The sequence below is a fragment of the Zootoca vivipara genome, chromosome 14, assembly GCF_963506605.1.
Source record: "Zootoca vivipara chromosome 14, rZooViv1.1, whole genome shotgun sequence".
Classification (NCBI taxonomy): domain Eukaryota; kingdom Metazoa; phylum Chordata; class Lepidosauria; order Squamata; family Lacertidae; genus Zootoca; species Zootoca vivipara.
This window is the reverse complement of record NC_083289.1, coordinates 13,625,947-13,642,152: the sequence shown is the minus strand read 5'-3', so window position 1 is coordinate 13,642,152 and position 16,206 is coordinate 13,625,947. Positions and strand designations below refer to the sequence as shown.

General features: G+C 40.8%; 1 protein-coding gene across 3 annotated transcripts; it reads right to left on the bottom strand.

The window, feature by feature from the left end:
- Positions 1–304: 304 nt before the first annotated feature.
- On the bottom strand, positions 305–14,872 carry DUT (deoxyuridine triphosphatase). Of its 3 annotated transcripts, none has more exons than XM_035132006.2 (7): positions 13,859–14,872; positions 12,876–13,763; positions 11,262–11,353; positions 8,811–8,855; positions 6,801–6,875; positions 5,058–5,128; positions 305–4,817 (listed from the first exon to the last, which is right to left on the bottom strand). In XM_035132006.2, exons 2-7 carry the CDS (start codon positions 13,361–13,363, stop codon positions 4,761–4,763), a joined length of 828 nt encoding a protein of 275 aa, XP_034987897.1. In that variant the 5' UTR covers positions 13,364–13,763; positions 13,859–14,872; the 3' UTR covers positions 305–4,760. The 3 variants fall into 3 exon arrangements, with proteins under 3 accessions (XP_034987897.1, XP_034987898.1, XP_034987896.1); XM_035132007.2 differs by having other exon boundaries at positions 13,888–14,872; XM_035132005.2 differs by having other exon boundaries at positions 12,876–14,148; positions 14,708–14,872.
- Between the last annotated feature and the right edge of the window lie 1,334 nt (positions 14,873–16,206).

Sequence of the window (16,206 nt, the reverse complement as noted above, 5' to 3'; positions counted from 1 at the left end):
TGGCATAATTTACATTAATATATAGAGAGAAGTCAAAAATTAAAGTTTTCTTTTTGCTGAGTCCATCAGTGTGGACATTTTTTGTTGTTACAATTAAGCTTAAAAATGCAAATTTTGTATGACACAATAATTATTTCAATTATTGTATTGAAAACTATACAAGTATAATCAAGCTTGGAGGCAGTGAGAGATTTTACTTTCTTGGGCTCCTTGATCACTGCAGATGGTGACAGCAGTCACGAAATTAAAAGATGCCTGCTTCTTGGGAGAAAAGCAATGACAAAACTTGACAGCATCTTAAAAAGCAGAGACATCACCTTGCCTACAAAGGTCCGTATAGTTAAAGCTATGGTTTTCCCAGTAGTGATGTATGGAAGTGAGAGCTGGACCATAAAGAAGGCTGATCACCGAAGAATTGATGCTTTTGAATTATGGTGCTGGAGGAGACTCTTGAGAGTCCCATGGACTGCAAGAAGATCAAATCTTTCCATTCTGAAGGAAATCAGCCCTGAGTGCTCACTGGAAGGACAGATCGTGAAGCTGAGGCTCCAATACTTTGGCCACCTCATGAGAAGAGAAGAATCCTTGGAAAAGACCCTGATGTTGGGAAAGATTGAGGGCACTAGGAGAAGGGGACGACAGAGGACGAGATGGTTGGACAGTGTTCTTGAAGCTACGAACATGAGTTTGACCAAACTGCGGGAGGCAGTGGAAGACAGGAGTGCCTGGCGTGCTATGGTCCATGGGGTCACGAAGAGTCGGACACGACAAAACGACTAAACAACATAATCAAGCTTAGGTGCAAAGGGACAGCTTTGTAAACCAACACTGCATAAGAAATTGCAAGGTCTTTTAACAGCCATGCTATGACAAAGGGTAGCAGTCAGTATTAAACTAGGGCTGGGGAGGGCAAGGTTCAAATATTCTGTTTTACCTCATAAAAAGCTGTGTCAGATAGACTATAGCAGGCACGTCCAACACTGCACGTCTGTGGTAGATCACTGGCTCCCCCCAAAGAAGCTCAACAACTTTGCCCCCCTAAAAAAAGCTTAACATTTTTGCCCTGCACCCCCCAAAAACAGGGCTTTCCTCCTCCCTAAAAAAAAGCTGAACAACTTTGACCTGAACGCAAAAAAGGGGGTAGATCACTGCCAGTTTTTAACTGTCAGTAGATCGCAGTCTCTTGGGAGTTGGCCACCCGTGGACTATAGGGAGAACCATGTATGTCACTGTGGACTCTCTTCAGGAGAGGCATGATAAAAATGTATTAAAATAAAAACGCTAGTTCATAAACCTGTACATCTGCAGTAACACCCCCCATGTCAATCATTTGCACTTTGTCTTGAGCTATAAGATCTGCAGATGGTAATAATATTGGAAATTAGACCTAGCTATATACAATTTTGTTTCCTTTGATTCTCAGACTGCCCATGCTGGTTAAAAAGCAATGTCATTTGTTGATTTATATTTTGTATACAGTTGTCATGTTTTTAAGTGAGTTTTGTTTTCTCAACTCTTTACACTGTGGGGGCTCAGGATGACAAAATAAATGCTGATGTAAGTAAAATTTTGCTAGGCTGCTAGTTCAGCAGGATGCACTTGGAAGCCACCGGGAAACAAGAGTAGTTAGAAAGCTTAATAATTCTCCAGTGTTTATATTGGAAAAGTTCAGCTTGAGGTGAACTTGAAAGCATTACTTTCCCATTGAGGTAGATGGACTTTTCCCAGATCCTTCCTGGCATGGGTTCTGCAGTTTCTCTTCAGCAAAATACTAACTTTCTAAATTAGGTTTTGAAACATGAATCATAAAGTAAAATGTTTTGTTTATCAGGTAGGAATAATTTCAAATATGCTTTCCTTTAGCATTAGCTGAACAAGGGTACCTGATGCTCAGCAGCTAGTCTTAATTCACAAAATCATAGGGTTTGAAGGGACTCCAACCCCCTGCAATGCAGGAACTGTAACTAAACCATCCATGACAGATGGCCATCCAACCTCTGCTTAAAAACCTCCAGGGAGAGTCCACAACCTCCAGAGGGAGACTGCTCCACTGTTGAACAGCTCTGTCAGAAAGTTATTCCCGAGTTATAGTCAGAATCTCCTTTCTTGTAACTTCAAGTCACGCATTTGAGTCTGGACACTATACTTCTAGTTTATGCAGCCTAAGTAACATTAGCTTTTTTGCTGCTGCAACATGTGACCCCCTAGATCCTTTTCTCATGTACTGTTAGTAAGCCAAGTGTTCTCAATCTGGTTCTTCCTGCCTATGTGCAGAACATTACATTTTGTTAGCTTGGAGCCAGTTCTCCAATCTGTTAAGTTACTTTGAATTCTGATTCTGTCTTCTGTGGCATTAGTTACCCCTCCCGGCTTAGCGTAATCTGCAAATTTGATGAGCATCCCCTCAATTCCTTAATCCAAGTAATTTATGAATATGTTGAACAACAGGCCCAGGACAAAACCCTACAGCATCCTATTAGTCACTTTTACCCAGGATGATTAGGAACCATTAATGAGTACTCTTTGGGTCTGGTCAGTCAACAAACTACAAATCCATCTAAATTACCTCATTTAACCCACATTTTACCAGCTTCCTTGCCAGAGTATCATAGGGGACTTTGTCAAAAGCCTTATTGAAATCAAGATACAATATTGTCCACAGTATTCCCGATCCACTAAACTTGTAACTCCATTAAAAAAAAGGAATGAGATTTGCCCGACTTATTTTTTAGAAACCCATACTAGGTCATGGTCATCATAACATCCTCTTCTAATTCTCTATTAATTATCTATGTGTTCTAGCACCTTCCCTGGTATTGATGTCAAACTCATCGGTAGTTACCTGGGTCTTTTTTTTCCTTTTTGAAGATGGGGACAGCATTTGCCTGGCCTGCCTCCAGTCTGCAGGGACCTCACCTGTTCTCCAAAATTCTCAAAGATCATAGAAAAAGGCTGAGATTACGTTCAAAAGCTCCTTTGCAGGTCCTGGAGATTTGAATTCAACAATTAGGTGTTCCTTTACTACCTCTTTTCCTGTCTTGGGCTGCAGCTCCTGCCTTACATCATTTATTTGTTATCACCAGGTTGGGCATCGCTTTCCTTTTGGGTGACGACAGAGGCAAAATAGGTGTTGAGTAGTTCCACCTTCTCCATCACCCAATAGCATTTCTCCATGCAAAGACCTAACACTTGCTTGTTCATCCTCTTGCTACAGACATAGCCGAAGAAACCTTTTGTAACCTCTCTTGCAAGCCTGAATTCATTCTGAGCTTTAGCCGGCCTGACCTTCACCCTGAAACTGTTGGCTACTCGTATATACTGCTCCTTTGTGATTTCCCCTTTCTTCCATTTCTTATACATGTCCTTCTTACATCTCCTCTGTAAACTCCTTATGCAGCCATACTGGTTCCCTTAGATGCCTCCCACTTTTCATTGTTGGAATTGTCTGCATTTGGGCCTTCAACTGATATGAAGGCAGTTTTCTTTAATAATAATAATAATAAAATTTATTATTTATACCCCGCCCATCTGGCCGGGTTCCCTGGAAACACGGGTTAGAGTCTGTTGGCACAGAAAGGGGACATTAGTGGGCTACCCCAGAGGAGATAAGGGTTGGGAACTGTTGCTAAAGTCATCTGGATATCCTATTTTCTTTAACACGTATTTGGTTTACCGAAATTGGAAATTCTAATTGTTCTCCTCACTGCTGTGTTTTGTTCATTTCATTATGAAGATGTTAATCTGCTTGTTGGAATTGTTTTATGGATTCTGTGATTGTTGAATATTGCCTCTTTTCTTAATGTTCATTTCTATTCTGAGATTGAAGTAACAAAGTATTGGTGAAAGCAGATTATAAACACTTAATAGTCGTTTATCAAAAAGCAAGTCAGGTGGTCAGTTAAGGACTCAATCATAAATACCATGCATTCCTAAATATCTTCCTCTCAATATTTTCATTTTGAGTCAAGAACTGGGTGGGAAGCACAAAATCTGATGAGCAAGTTCTGTTTTGCAGATTGGTTTGAAAGATGTGGATCAGGTTTGTTGCACCCAGGAATAGGACCATTTATGTTGTGGTGTCCCATTATGTACTAGCCTCCCTGGATGTATTGGCATCACTGTTGGCTTTTCAGATTAGTCGTTCATATTCTAGGCATTTGCTAGGTGATCATTTTATTATTTTCTTTGCTTCTTGCTGCTTTTGTTTCAGTCTTTATTTTAAGTGTGATTTTATAAAGTCATTTTTTGTTATGACATCACTAATATTTTGTAAGTAATTCTGTGAAGAGCTTCAAGTGCCTTTTGTAGTCCTTAATAGTTTTCACTTGAAAAATCCTCTGCCCTCTAGTAGAAGATGATTTTGGATTTGATATCCCGCTTTATCACTTCCCTTCCTCCCCCACAACAAACACTGCGAGGTGAGTGGGGCTGAAAGACTTCAAAGAAGTGTGACTAGCTCAAGGTCACCCAGCAGCTCCATGTGGAGGAGCAGAGACGCGAACCTGGTTCCCCAGATTACAAGTCTACCGCTCTTAACCACTAAACCACAGTAGCATGATATTGACACCTACTGAACATAAGTATGCAGAGAATAGTATGTTGTAACACATCTTCAAGTTATTTTCCTTGAATAATGGTTGTAACTTCAGCAACTCTTTATGAACAGAAAGCAAGTCTACCAAAAGAAGTTTTATTTATACAAAAAAGCTCTATACAAAACCAAGGGAAATGAAATTATTTACTACAAGTAACAGCTATCCTTATTTTTGGCCAGTTGATCCAAAACCTCCTGAGCCACGTTCTGTTTCATCCAAAACCTAAAAGATAGGCATGTGATTAATTTCTCAAAGTCATTGTCTCTTATTCTTTAATTTTGAAAATCATGTGACAATATATTTCATGTTTAGGTACAATATTACTGTAATTAATAAAACACAGTGGGTAGTGAATGACAAACTCTTGTGCTAAAGTATAATTCAGTAGCAAGCAGGATTTAATTCCTCTCCTTCCTTTTAAAAAGAATTAGCTGTTGATACAAAGTATTTGAAGCTCCTTACCTGGACTTCTTCAAGCTCAGGATAGTAGATGCGCTCACAGATCAGCTGGGCAATTCTGTCCCCCTTTTTAACTTCAAAGCCAAAGTAAAAAGGGTTTAAGACTTCATAGTATCAATACTTTAAAAACACTGCAATATAAATTATTTATCCTGCAATTCTATGCCTCCTTACTAAGCATATAAATTTATGCAGCACATGTGAGCTACATAATCAAGTTTTGAATTAGTCACCATTACAGTTGTAAATCAATGTTTTAACAGCTATACAGCCAGTCAGCATGTCTGCTTGAACCAACTATTAATTTTCAGGTGAAAATCAGTTTTTCTTAGCAATTTAAATTCTGATTTAAAACCAATCTACCCTCATTCACAGTCCTCCCAATCACTGAGTAGACCTAAATTTGCTTAGCAATGCTGCCTGCATCTTGTTCCATCAGACTATGTATTGAATCCATTACAGTTTTCATTCATCTTCAAAGTTTGATAATCCAACTTCAATTTAATACAACATCACTATGTATTACTGTATTCTGATTATGTATGTAACTAGATGTATTATTGAAGTGGAGTTTTATTTCACCACAAACTATTATTTTTAATAACATCTGGAGCAGTCATTTGCTGCTGTAGCTAGTGATGTTAAATTCTCGAGAATAATCTTTTGGAGAATATTCTCGATGAATGAGAATATTAGAGAATTTTCATTTAAAATAGGAGAATATTCATTTTAATGCATTGAAAAATGATATAATTATAATGCATTGAAAATTATATAATTTTATATATATACACGTTTTTTCATGGATAAACTTGTTCAGATGGCAATCAAAAACGTAACAGATTTATTCAATTGGGCAATAGAGTGAATTCACATTCTTTCATAAATAAAAATAGAGAAACGTCAACTGTTTAAATCAAGACCACCTCACATGCTGTTACACGTAATTGTATAGGCCTAGGTATTTTAAGTGTATAAAGCATTAAAGGTACTTTCTGTAAAAAAACAACAACAACACTGTATGGCCAAGGGTATAGAATTGCTAAGAATAAGATCACACCAAAATAGAAAAAAGGCTATTATATATAGTTGAAATACATATGAATTCAAATGTTCATCAAATTAAATGAATAGCATTTTTAAAACTTAAAAAAAGTTTTCTGTAGCTTCCATTTCAGAACTGCCAATGGTGAATGCCCAGTAATATAACTGGAATCATTATTCATTACTTACACTGGCAATATCACAGCTTGACTTATTATTTACTAGATCTTTTAAATGTGGGTTGTAAAACTGGTTCTTATATTAGAATTTACAGTTTGTGGAGAATATTCTCTGGAGAATTTTCTAGCCGAGAATATTCTCATTCTTGAGAATATTCTCACCCCACATCACTAGCTGTAGCAAGAGGACTATTGAACCTGAAAACACAAAGCAAATACTGTAGAGAAGTTCTGCTATTTACTTTCCCTTGGAGCTTCTTAAACTCCAGGAAGAATGGTCATCCTCTAAAATACAGACCAGGCTGACTATACAACCCTAGAATATTGAAACTCCTTTTGTAAATGAATCACCAAGGCTAAAATAAGGCCGCAACCAGAAGCTCCAAGTTTTAAACTTCATTAGAACTTTCATACTGAGGACTGGAATGTTTACATGTTTCTAAAAAGGACACCATAAAAGAGAAACCTTTTTTAAAACTACAAAGTTCAGGTGGATATCTACACCTCAAAGTTTAATTCTTACCTTTAAAGGGCTCCTTTCCAAAGTTAAACAGTACAACACCAACATTTCCTCTGTAATCCTCATCAATAACCCCAGCTGTAATAGATAACATCAGGTAATGTAAGAAAGTAGATGCTTTTCATTATACATTTATTAAGGGATTCCACCTTCAAAACTCCAATCTGAAGCTTGCAGTTAGTTTCAAATTCTATTCTGCAGCAGCAGTGGTCATAAAGGCCAATTATAGTGTAGAATTGTTACAATTTTACTTTAAAGAGGGGTGTGAAGGGAGCCAATGCTGGTAGTTCTTATATAAACAGCCTTGTCTTCTCAGTACAGTGGTACCTCTGGTTGCGGATAGGCTCCGTTCCAAAGGTCCGGTCGGATCCCGGGGTTTCCGCAACCTGAGGACTGCTTCTGCGCATGCGGCAAAACCCAGTAAAATACTTCCGGGTTTGCCACGCGCGCATCCCGAAGTTAAGGTAACCAGAGGGTTACGTAAATGGACGTACAACTGTACTAGTACAAATTTGCAAAAGCTACAGCAAGGGAAGTTCAGATCAAGTAGACAACTCTTTCCTGTTTGCCTCAACTTGTGTCAAAGCAGCTAAAGTAGATAATACTGGGCTGCTCAAGGAATTTAACAGCAAACCAAATAAACCATGTAACAGAATATAGTTGTTTGTGGGTGTCAAGAATATTAAGCAATAAAATGGAATTCTCTACTCTCCCTGCCAGATTAAGAATATACATTTTGTTGAAATCCTTCATTCCAAAAGCACACACATGCAGATTATGGAAGCTTCCATAATGGCTTTTTCAGAATTACAATAACCTTCAACTATTCATACGCATAAGAAATTTCCCAAGATTTTAATACAAGAGCAAAACAAAAAGCAGGAGATAGTCAAGCTCAATTGTAATGTTTAAACTCGCATTCAAAACTTATTCCTAATTTGTATGCATTTAAAGTAAGTTAGTAGAGTTCTCTGGAATTGTGTTAATTTATTCAACTCCAAAGACTACATATAACAAGAACCAACTATTCCAAATATTCAGTTTGTGGCTGAAGTAACAATAATGAACTATACAAGGAAGCACTAAGTAGGATATTTTCTAGAAACTACCGGTAAATTGATGTCTTAAATAAACACCTTTACTTATCCAGATCTATATTTCTCCTCTCCAGACACAGCATCTGGTACTCTATTTCCTAAACAAACTCTTTATCAGAGTTTGCATATTATTACTGGCAGTTTTAAAAGTTTTGCTGAGGAAAACAGAATTTCCAAGGATCTCCCACCAGTGAAGTTATTGCAATGACAAAGATATGCAAATGGAATGGTCAAAATGGGGGCAAGTTAGATGTGGGTGGGTAGCATAGAGTGTATATTATTTCCCACCTCCACTCCACATGGTCCCCTGGTAATCCAGCACTAAATTCTCTCCATTTCATTGCTACCCAAGACACAAATGTTGCATATAACATGTGCTTCCTTTAAGTTGAAAATGTTATGAAGTAAAACGTGCCTCAGGGTCTTCTGGCACCTCACAGCCTCATGAGAGTATATGCTTCAAAGACTTCCTAAAAATCACCACAGTAACGAGATTTTGCAGTATTCTGCAACTAAAGCTATGAATCTAGGGTTATGGTACACATAGCAGCATAAATGTTGTCAAACCCAGGTTAATTTCATGCTCTACTGGAACAGTTAAAGTAGTTTGTTGAAGGCTTGTGTTGAGTGGCAGTAGCAGCAGCGGTGGAAATAATATTAGAACAATCCATTTAAAGGTTTTATGAAACCCACTTCTATTCCTGCAAAGTAGCATGAAGCTAAACCTCATTTGACTGGGGATGCAAACACCTAGGATAGAGATCCAATTTATTCCATCTAGAAGTTAGCCATATCAGATGTCTCAACTGCTTGTGAACCCAGCTGTCAAATTTCAACCATGTATGTTTCTACTATCATATACTGGTATATGATAAAGCCACCGAGTGTTAAAAAGTGTAAGAAACAAGTGACTTACCACCAACATCTATGAAGTGGTTTGCAGCTAAACCAGAGCGAGGAGCTAAACAAAAAGAAAGGAAAATAGTTAAAAAAAACCAAAAAATCAAAACTATTTTTTTTTGTAAAATGTACTTCCACGACAAGTTGTTCAATACTGTGCTAATATTTTCACATTTCACAAATATTTCTAAACTGTTTCATTAACAGCATTATAGTTTCTTTCTGGGATGCGGGTGGCGTTGTGGGTTAAACCACAGAGCCTAGGGCTTGCCAATCAGGTCGGCGGTTCGAATCCCTGTGACGGGGTGAGCTCCCGTTGCTCGGTCCCTGCTCCTGCCAACCTAGCAGTTCGAAAGCACGTCAAAATGCAAGTAGATAAATAGGTACCGCTCCGGCGGGAAGGTAAACGCCGTTTCCATGCACTGCTCTGGTTCGCCAGAAGCTGCTTAGTCATGCTGGCCACATGACCCGGAAGCTGTATGCTGGCTCCCTCAGCCAGTAAACGAGATGAGCGCCGCAACCCCAGAGTCGTCCATGACTGGACCTAATGGTCAAGGGTCCCTTTACCTTTATAGTTTCTTTCAGCAATAAAATAAAATACAGTGGTCCCTCGAGTTACGAATGAAAAAAAATGGCCGCACGCTTACCTTTTTTTCGACATCGAAAAGGAAAACCGTTGCGGTTTACTCGACTTACGAATTTTTCCGTTTCCAATGCATTCCTATGGGAAACTGCTTTTTTCGACTTACAAACTTTTCGACCTACGAATGTGCATTCAGAATGGATTAAATTCGTAAGTCGAGGGACCACTGTACAAAGACTAAAGTGGCTTTAGTAAGAGAGCTGTCTGGCATTTAGAATAATTGTTTGCACGGCTGCAGCATGTAGCTCCACTCACATTAGTGAGCATTATGAAGTGACACATATGGACATGACTAACTTGGTTAAGGTAGCCAGGATTAAGAAGGAAAGCTCTATCCACATTTCTTGTTAGTGTTATGATATCTGGTGTGGTTATTCTCAACTTCAGTAGAAACCTACATTGCTTGACAAAACCGCTACAATACATTCTTTAGTATGTTGCAATCCTTTTCATTTGAGGTGGGGAAAAAAACATTTTAGCCCATCAGTATAAGTTTATTACTCATTTTATATAAGCAAAAAGGTACAGCAATCATACAAGGGAGCCCTGACCATTAGGTCCAGTCGTGACCGACTCTGGGGCTGCGCGCTCATCTCGCATTATTGGCCGAGGGAGCTGGCGTATAGCTTCCAGGTCATGTGGCCAGCATGACAAAGCCGCTTCTGGCAAACCAGAGCAGCACATGGAAACGCCGTTTACCTTCCCGCTGTAGCGGTTCCTATTTATCTACTTGCATTTTGACGTGCTTTCGAACTGCTAGGTTGGCAGGAGCTGGGACCAAGCAACGGGAGCTCACCCCATCACAGGGATTCGAACCACCGACCTTCTGATCAGCAAGCCCTAGGCTCAGTGGTTTAACCCACAGCACCACCTGGGTCCCTCACAAGGACCCAGGACACAAGGACATTAAGCATATACAAAAATTCTTGAAGGACTGGAATACAAATGATGTGTCGAAGTTCCAACTCAATATACCTAGAGTTCACTTCTGTGCTGGTACTAAGCTCAGGACAACTACAAAGGGAAACACACACTGAGTTTGCTTTCATTTATTGAAGCTAAATGTGCACTGAAATGTTTTACAGAATCGCATCCCAAAACCCTGATCTGCTAATACCATGGAACCAATAAGGGAGGCAACCCTGAATTTAATCTTAAATAGAGGTCTTGAACTAGCTAGAAATTGTGATCATGGTGCTATCACAATTCACCACTTATGTAACTGGACAAGAAGTCTTTAACTGATTTCAAAAGAAAATTGTATTTGCAGACCCAACAAATTTTAGGACTGGACTTTATGGGTGGTATTTGTATAATTATCAGATTTCCAAATGCAAAGTAACAACAACAAAAAAACAGGCTTCAGATACATAAAAATTAAGGTGTTCTAATTTAGTTTTACATAAATGAATTTATTAATATGGCTGCTAAATAAAGCTTTAAGAAAGGCTACTAAAAAGTTCCCCTAGGCTGCAAACTCATAATTACCTTATTTTTCCGTGTTTAAGACTAGGTTTTTTCCCTAAAAAATAATGTCAAAAATTAGGGAGCATCTTATACACGGACATATCTCCCCCCCCCATTTTCTTAAATCTGAGTCCTCAAAAATCGGGGGCGTCTTATACATGGGGGCATCTTATAGATGAAAAAAACCGGTACTTCTTCAATACAAGGGACTATAAAACTAATGTACTCCTGCAGGTTTTGCAGATCTTTTCCAGGAAATACTTACATAGAGAATTTAAATTATTATTGCATAGTTCTCAGGAGAATAGTCTTAAGAAGCAATTTGCAAGATTAGAAGCTTTCTGTTTTGCAACTTACCTACTCGACCATAACATCCAGAAGGAAGGGCAATCTGAATGTCTGTTTTCACTACACCCTTCCCTGAAGCAGGGATTTCAATATCATATGCACTAGGAAAGCAAGCAAATTTATGTTATTACAAGAAATACCAATTGCCTTGTTAAGCATGACCATCAGACCAGCATTCAATTTCTAGGCATAACCAGCCAGGTGTTCTGGGAGCTCACAATGCCTGAAGGGAATGGCCTTCCTCTGCCATTTGGCCCCAGAACGTGATGAATCACATATGTCAAAATTCCCTTTTATACATCAAGGTCTTTTCCATCTGGTCACTCTAGCTCTGAAAAACAAGGAACTGTACGGGCTGTAAACATTTCTGATTGGGTTGCATGGTGTAAGCTGGAGATAAGGATAGGTCCTGGGTGCAAACAAAAAATAAATTGAAGACTAAAATTGTCCTAGATAATTGCTGTATACAGATAGTAACACCAGGTTAGCAATCTAAAGAGGTGCTCAGCACTACTGTTTTGCGTTAAAGCCTGCCTCCAAGCACATGAAAATGAAGTCACTTTGCGCTCTATAACCACCCCATCTCCGATTAGGTGATGTGTCTCTCAAGCAGGTTTTGAGGAGTGCTTTAATTAAGGGGTGGAGGTGTGTGTGCGGGGGACCCCCCCATTAGCCACCTTAAGCACCACTGTGAGGAAATGCAAAACAATACATTTAAATAATAAGTATCTTTTTGTGACAGACCCATAGCTAATGACTGCAAGAGGAAGAAACAATTTAGCCAAAATTCCAGGAATTCAGGGATGGGATTTGTTTCATTTGGAAAACCCCTACTTGTGAAATTGTTAGGATTGGAATATCTCTGGTAGTTTAAGGGTGAATTCTGGACACAATGGAGATGTAAAAGATGTGGGTCATCATAAAAGATGCAGGAGGGAATGATTAATAATAGGACCCACAAAGGGAAAGATGGAAGCCCAGGAGATTCCTAGGAATCTTGTTTTTATTATTTATGTTTGATATATCTTTGTAAAATTTTAATTTGAAAAACTAATTTTTTAATAATAATAATTTTATTAACTAAATAAATCTCTTTATGGTTTGCATCAGAGTGGTGAAAACTGGCATCAGACTTTAGTGAAGGAATTGCTGAATTAATAATAATAATTATTTGCACCCTGTCCATCTGACTAGGTTGACCCAGCCACTCTGGGCGGCTTCCAGCATATACCAAAACACAATTAAAACATTTAAAAGCTTTCCTATACAGGGCTGCCTTAGCCTGATCCACCACTAATTCACCCAGTCCTCTTAAAGACACAACTAGGAGGTGTGGGGATGAATGCATTGACTCCTGACCTTGATAAATGGGTTGTGGCAACACTCTGTTTCCACCCTGTTCTTAAAAGTGAAAAAGGCTCTTTCCAGGATTCTTAAACCACTCTGAGAAACAAGCAGGATTAGAACTCTCTCTATGTATCATAGCTGCCAAGTTATCCCTTTTTTACAGGGATTTTCCCTTATGCTGAATAGGCTTCCTCGCGAGAAAAGCGAAAACTTGGCAGCTATGCTATGTATATACCGGTACATTGTTAAGCGGTGGGCCAAAGCCCTCTCCCTCACCTGTACAAGTCATAGCCCGCAGCCCGGGAGGAGCCCCTGGAAGGAGCGGACGCGTTTTCAGACAGCTTGGAGAAGCGGAGTTTCTCGCCGGGAGCCTCACAGCCGGAGACTTTTGGCCTCTTGCTAGGGGAAGAGGCGAGGTCCGCTTCAGAACAAGGCATGTTGGGAGCGCGAAAGAGAGAGAGCGACACACACAAAAAGGCGGGAGAAACAAGAGTTAAGGAGAGGCTGTTAATCCTGAGGAAAATGAAGAAGCCCGCGCTTTTTCCCTCCCCGCCTAACCGCCTCCCTCGCGCGCGCGGGAATTTCAACGCAAGCACCAATGGGCGAGAGAGGGGGGCGGGGCGAATGAGGGAAAAGGATGTGCCGTCAGTCACTCTAGTTTTGGAGGCAAGAGATATGGAGGGGGGGAAATGTAGAGGAGCCCAAGCTACCCTCCGCGCAACGACTTTCCGAGTTCGCACTGGAATCCACCCACTTCCATTCATCGTTTTCTCCTGGATAAAGCGGGAGCTGCCCAAATGAGCAAAACAAATGAAGAAACCCTCAGTTCTAGGGGAGTTGACAACTCTACAGTTCTGTGATCTCCCCCTCCCCGAAAAAAAGCAGCTCCATATTGGGGCGGGTGAGATTTGATTATTATAATAATGTCAAATAAATATATTCGTTTAAAACTATTGTTAAAAAAAGCCCACCACCACAAGAAAGAAGACTTCAGTTAGTAACCCTATGCACATTTTACATGGGAGGAAGTCTCCACTGGACTCGATGGTGCTTTCTTCAAAGTAGACGTCCATTGGCAGTGTGGTGCCCTGGTTAGAGTGCTGGATTAAGACCAGGGGGACGGGGGCGGCGTCACTTTCTCTCCTAACCTATCTCGCAGGTTTGCTGTGAGGATAAAATTGAGAGAAAGCAGAAGAAGCACCTTGCACGACTTGGAGGGAAGCTTGGATATAAATGAATGCACTAAATAAAATAAGTACCCTGGGAATCAGATACTGTTTCCGCTCACATGTCACTTGCAGGCTTGCCATCTGGTTGGCTGCTGTGATCCCAGAATGCTGGGCTAGAATATCATGGGCCTTTGGACTCATCCGGCAGGGCTCTTCTCTCCGCGTTTTTACATGGGTAAAAGATTCGTTGCTGCAAGGCACAGCCTTTTCTGGCTGGGCCAGCCGCCTCTTCTCAACCTAACCTGCCTCACAGGGTTGTTGTGGAGGGTTCAACGAAGAAGGGGAAAGAGAACTACTGTATGTAATTCCACCTTGAGCTCCTTTGGAGAAAAGGGTGGGAAACAAAATTGCAATGCAATGCAGTATGAAATGGTTGGCTGGGGGAAGAGATAAGTCACATGCTGCTGCCCAGTTATTACAGCTACGCTATATAAAAAAACTCACACAACCCCTCATTGTTTGCATTGTTTCTTCCTACATTCATAATTTTGCAACCATGAGAAATATAGCATGAGTAATAGATTTCTAGCGCAAACTCGTTTCTGGGTTTATTTAGGTTTTTTTGAGGTGGGGTGGGGAACAGGAGTCGAAATGAAATGAAATTTACACCTCGCACACTTCCCCCTACTTTCCCCAGGTTTATCTCTTCTCTCCCCCCCTCCCCCATGCTTCGTTAGTACGGTCCCCAAGGCTGAGGGCGCTCCTTGGTGGGAGAAACCAATTTCCCCAAAAGGAGAGGGGAAAGGCGGCGCTTCGCCCCTGCGGGTGCGGCTGGTCGACCCCTTTCACCTGAGAGGGAATAATGGCGGCGGCGGCGCCCTTTCTATCGCTTTGGCCGGCCCCTCTTGAGACTTTCCCTTCTCCCGCCCCGCTCCTTACTTGCCCCTGAAGAGCAACCGGAGGAAGCGCCCGGCCATGGCTGTCGCCTGCAGGCCTGCGTTCGGGCTTCACCGCTGACCCAGCCGTGGTGTCACCTGCCTCAGCCAAGCACGGCAAGAAGCGTTGCTTTATTCATGCAACCCCTCAAACCACCGCCAGAGGGCTATGGAGTCTGTGGACTACATTTCCCATCGGCCCCTGCTGTGAGCTCTGTCCCGCCCCATACATCTTGATTTTGCTCTTTGGGAAAGCCGGGAACTCTGCGTTTTAGTGAAAGGTTATGAGTCATGGTGTAAAGCAGGCTTCCTCAACCTCGGCCATCCAGATGATTTGAGACTACAATTCCCATCATCCCTGACCACTGGTCCTGCTAGCTAGGGATCATGGGAGTTGAGGAAGACTGGTGTAAAGGGTGCGTGTGTGAACTTGAAGGCGCTAAGGTTGTTTTTTAGTTGCTATTTTGTTAATGTTCATATGCTGCTTTATAGATATTATATTCCGTATGGATTTGTTAACCATGACTTGCTGTAAAAGTGATGGAAGAATTGTGTGAAGAGGCGTGGGACATAGCTGTTAATGATAAATTAACGTGCTATTAAGGTTAGATATGCAGGAGAAATGATTTTGAGGAGATACAGAAGCTATTTGTAGAATTTGTACTGCTGAAACGGAAAGGGGTCAAACCATCGCAAGAGGTGTTGAAATTTTGGGAGGTTGGATAGTTACAATGGAATGGTCTTGGTGGTGGAGTGCACATTTTTATTTTTATTTATTATTACTTTGTCAAAAGGAAAGGAAATGTAGTGATTAGCTTATTTTTTAGTTCCTATTTTGTTAATAAATTACAATACAAAAACCACTGTTATTATTTTTTATAATGTATGCTGTATTTGTGATGTTTTATTATGCTATTGTTATTTATTGCTTGTAAGCCACTTTGAGATTCATTTGAATGAAAAGCGGCATAGAAATAAATAAATAAAATAAAATAAAAAACCTGTTTCGACCGCATGATGAGCTTCTAACATTGTGATCAGACTCCGTGCTCCTGCCAACCCAAATTCTTAGAAATGTCAACGAAACAAAATCATGGAATTTCAACATTTATTAGCCACCTGTCACCATTTATTCATTGCATTGCATTGCAACCCCACCTTTCTTCCAAGGAGCTATACATAGTTTTATTCCTTCCTGTTTCCTCCTCACAACAACCCTGTGAGGTAGGTGTCACGGTCCGGTCGGCGGGCGGTTGAAGCCCTGGCTGAGGACGTCAGGACCAGAGGCAAGATGGTGGTGTAGAAGCAGGAGCAGGTGCAGGGCTGAGGGTCCAGCAGCAGGCATTCGCAGGGTCAAGGAGCAAGGCAGAGGCAAAGGTCTGGGAGTCAAGGAGTCGGGCGAGGCACAGGTCCAAGGGTCGAGGATCAAGGCGTCGGCAAGGCAAGGGTCCAAGGAGCAAGAGGCCAAAGGCAACCAGGCAGGGATAGCGTTGCTGTGGCAAA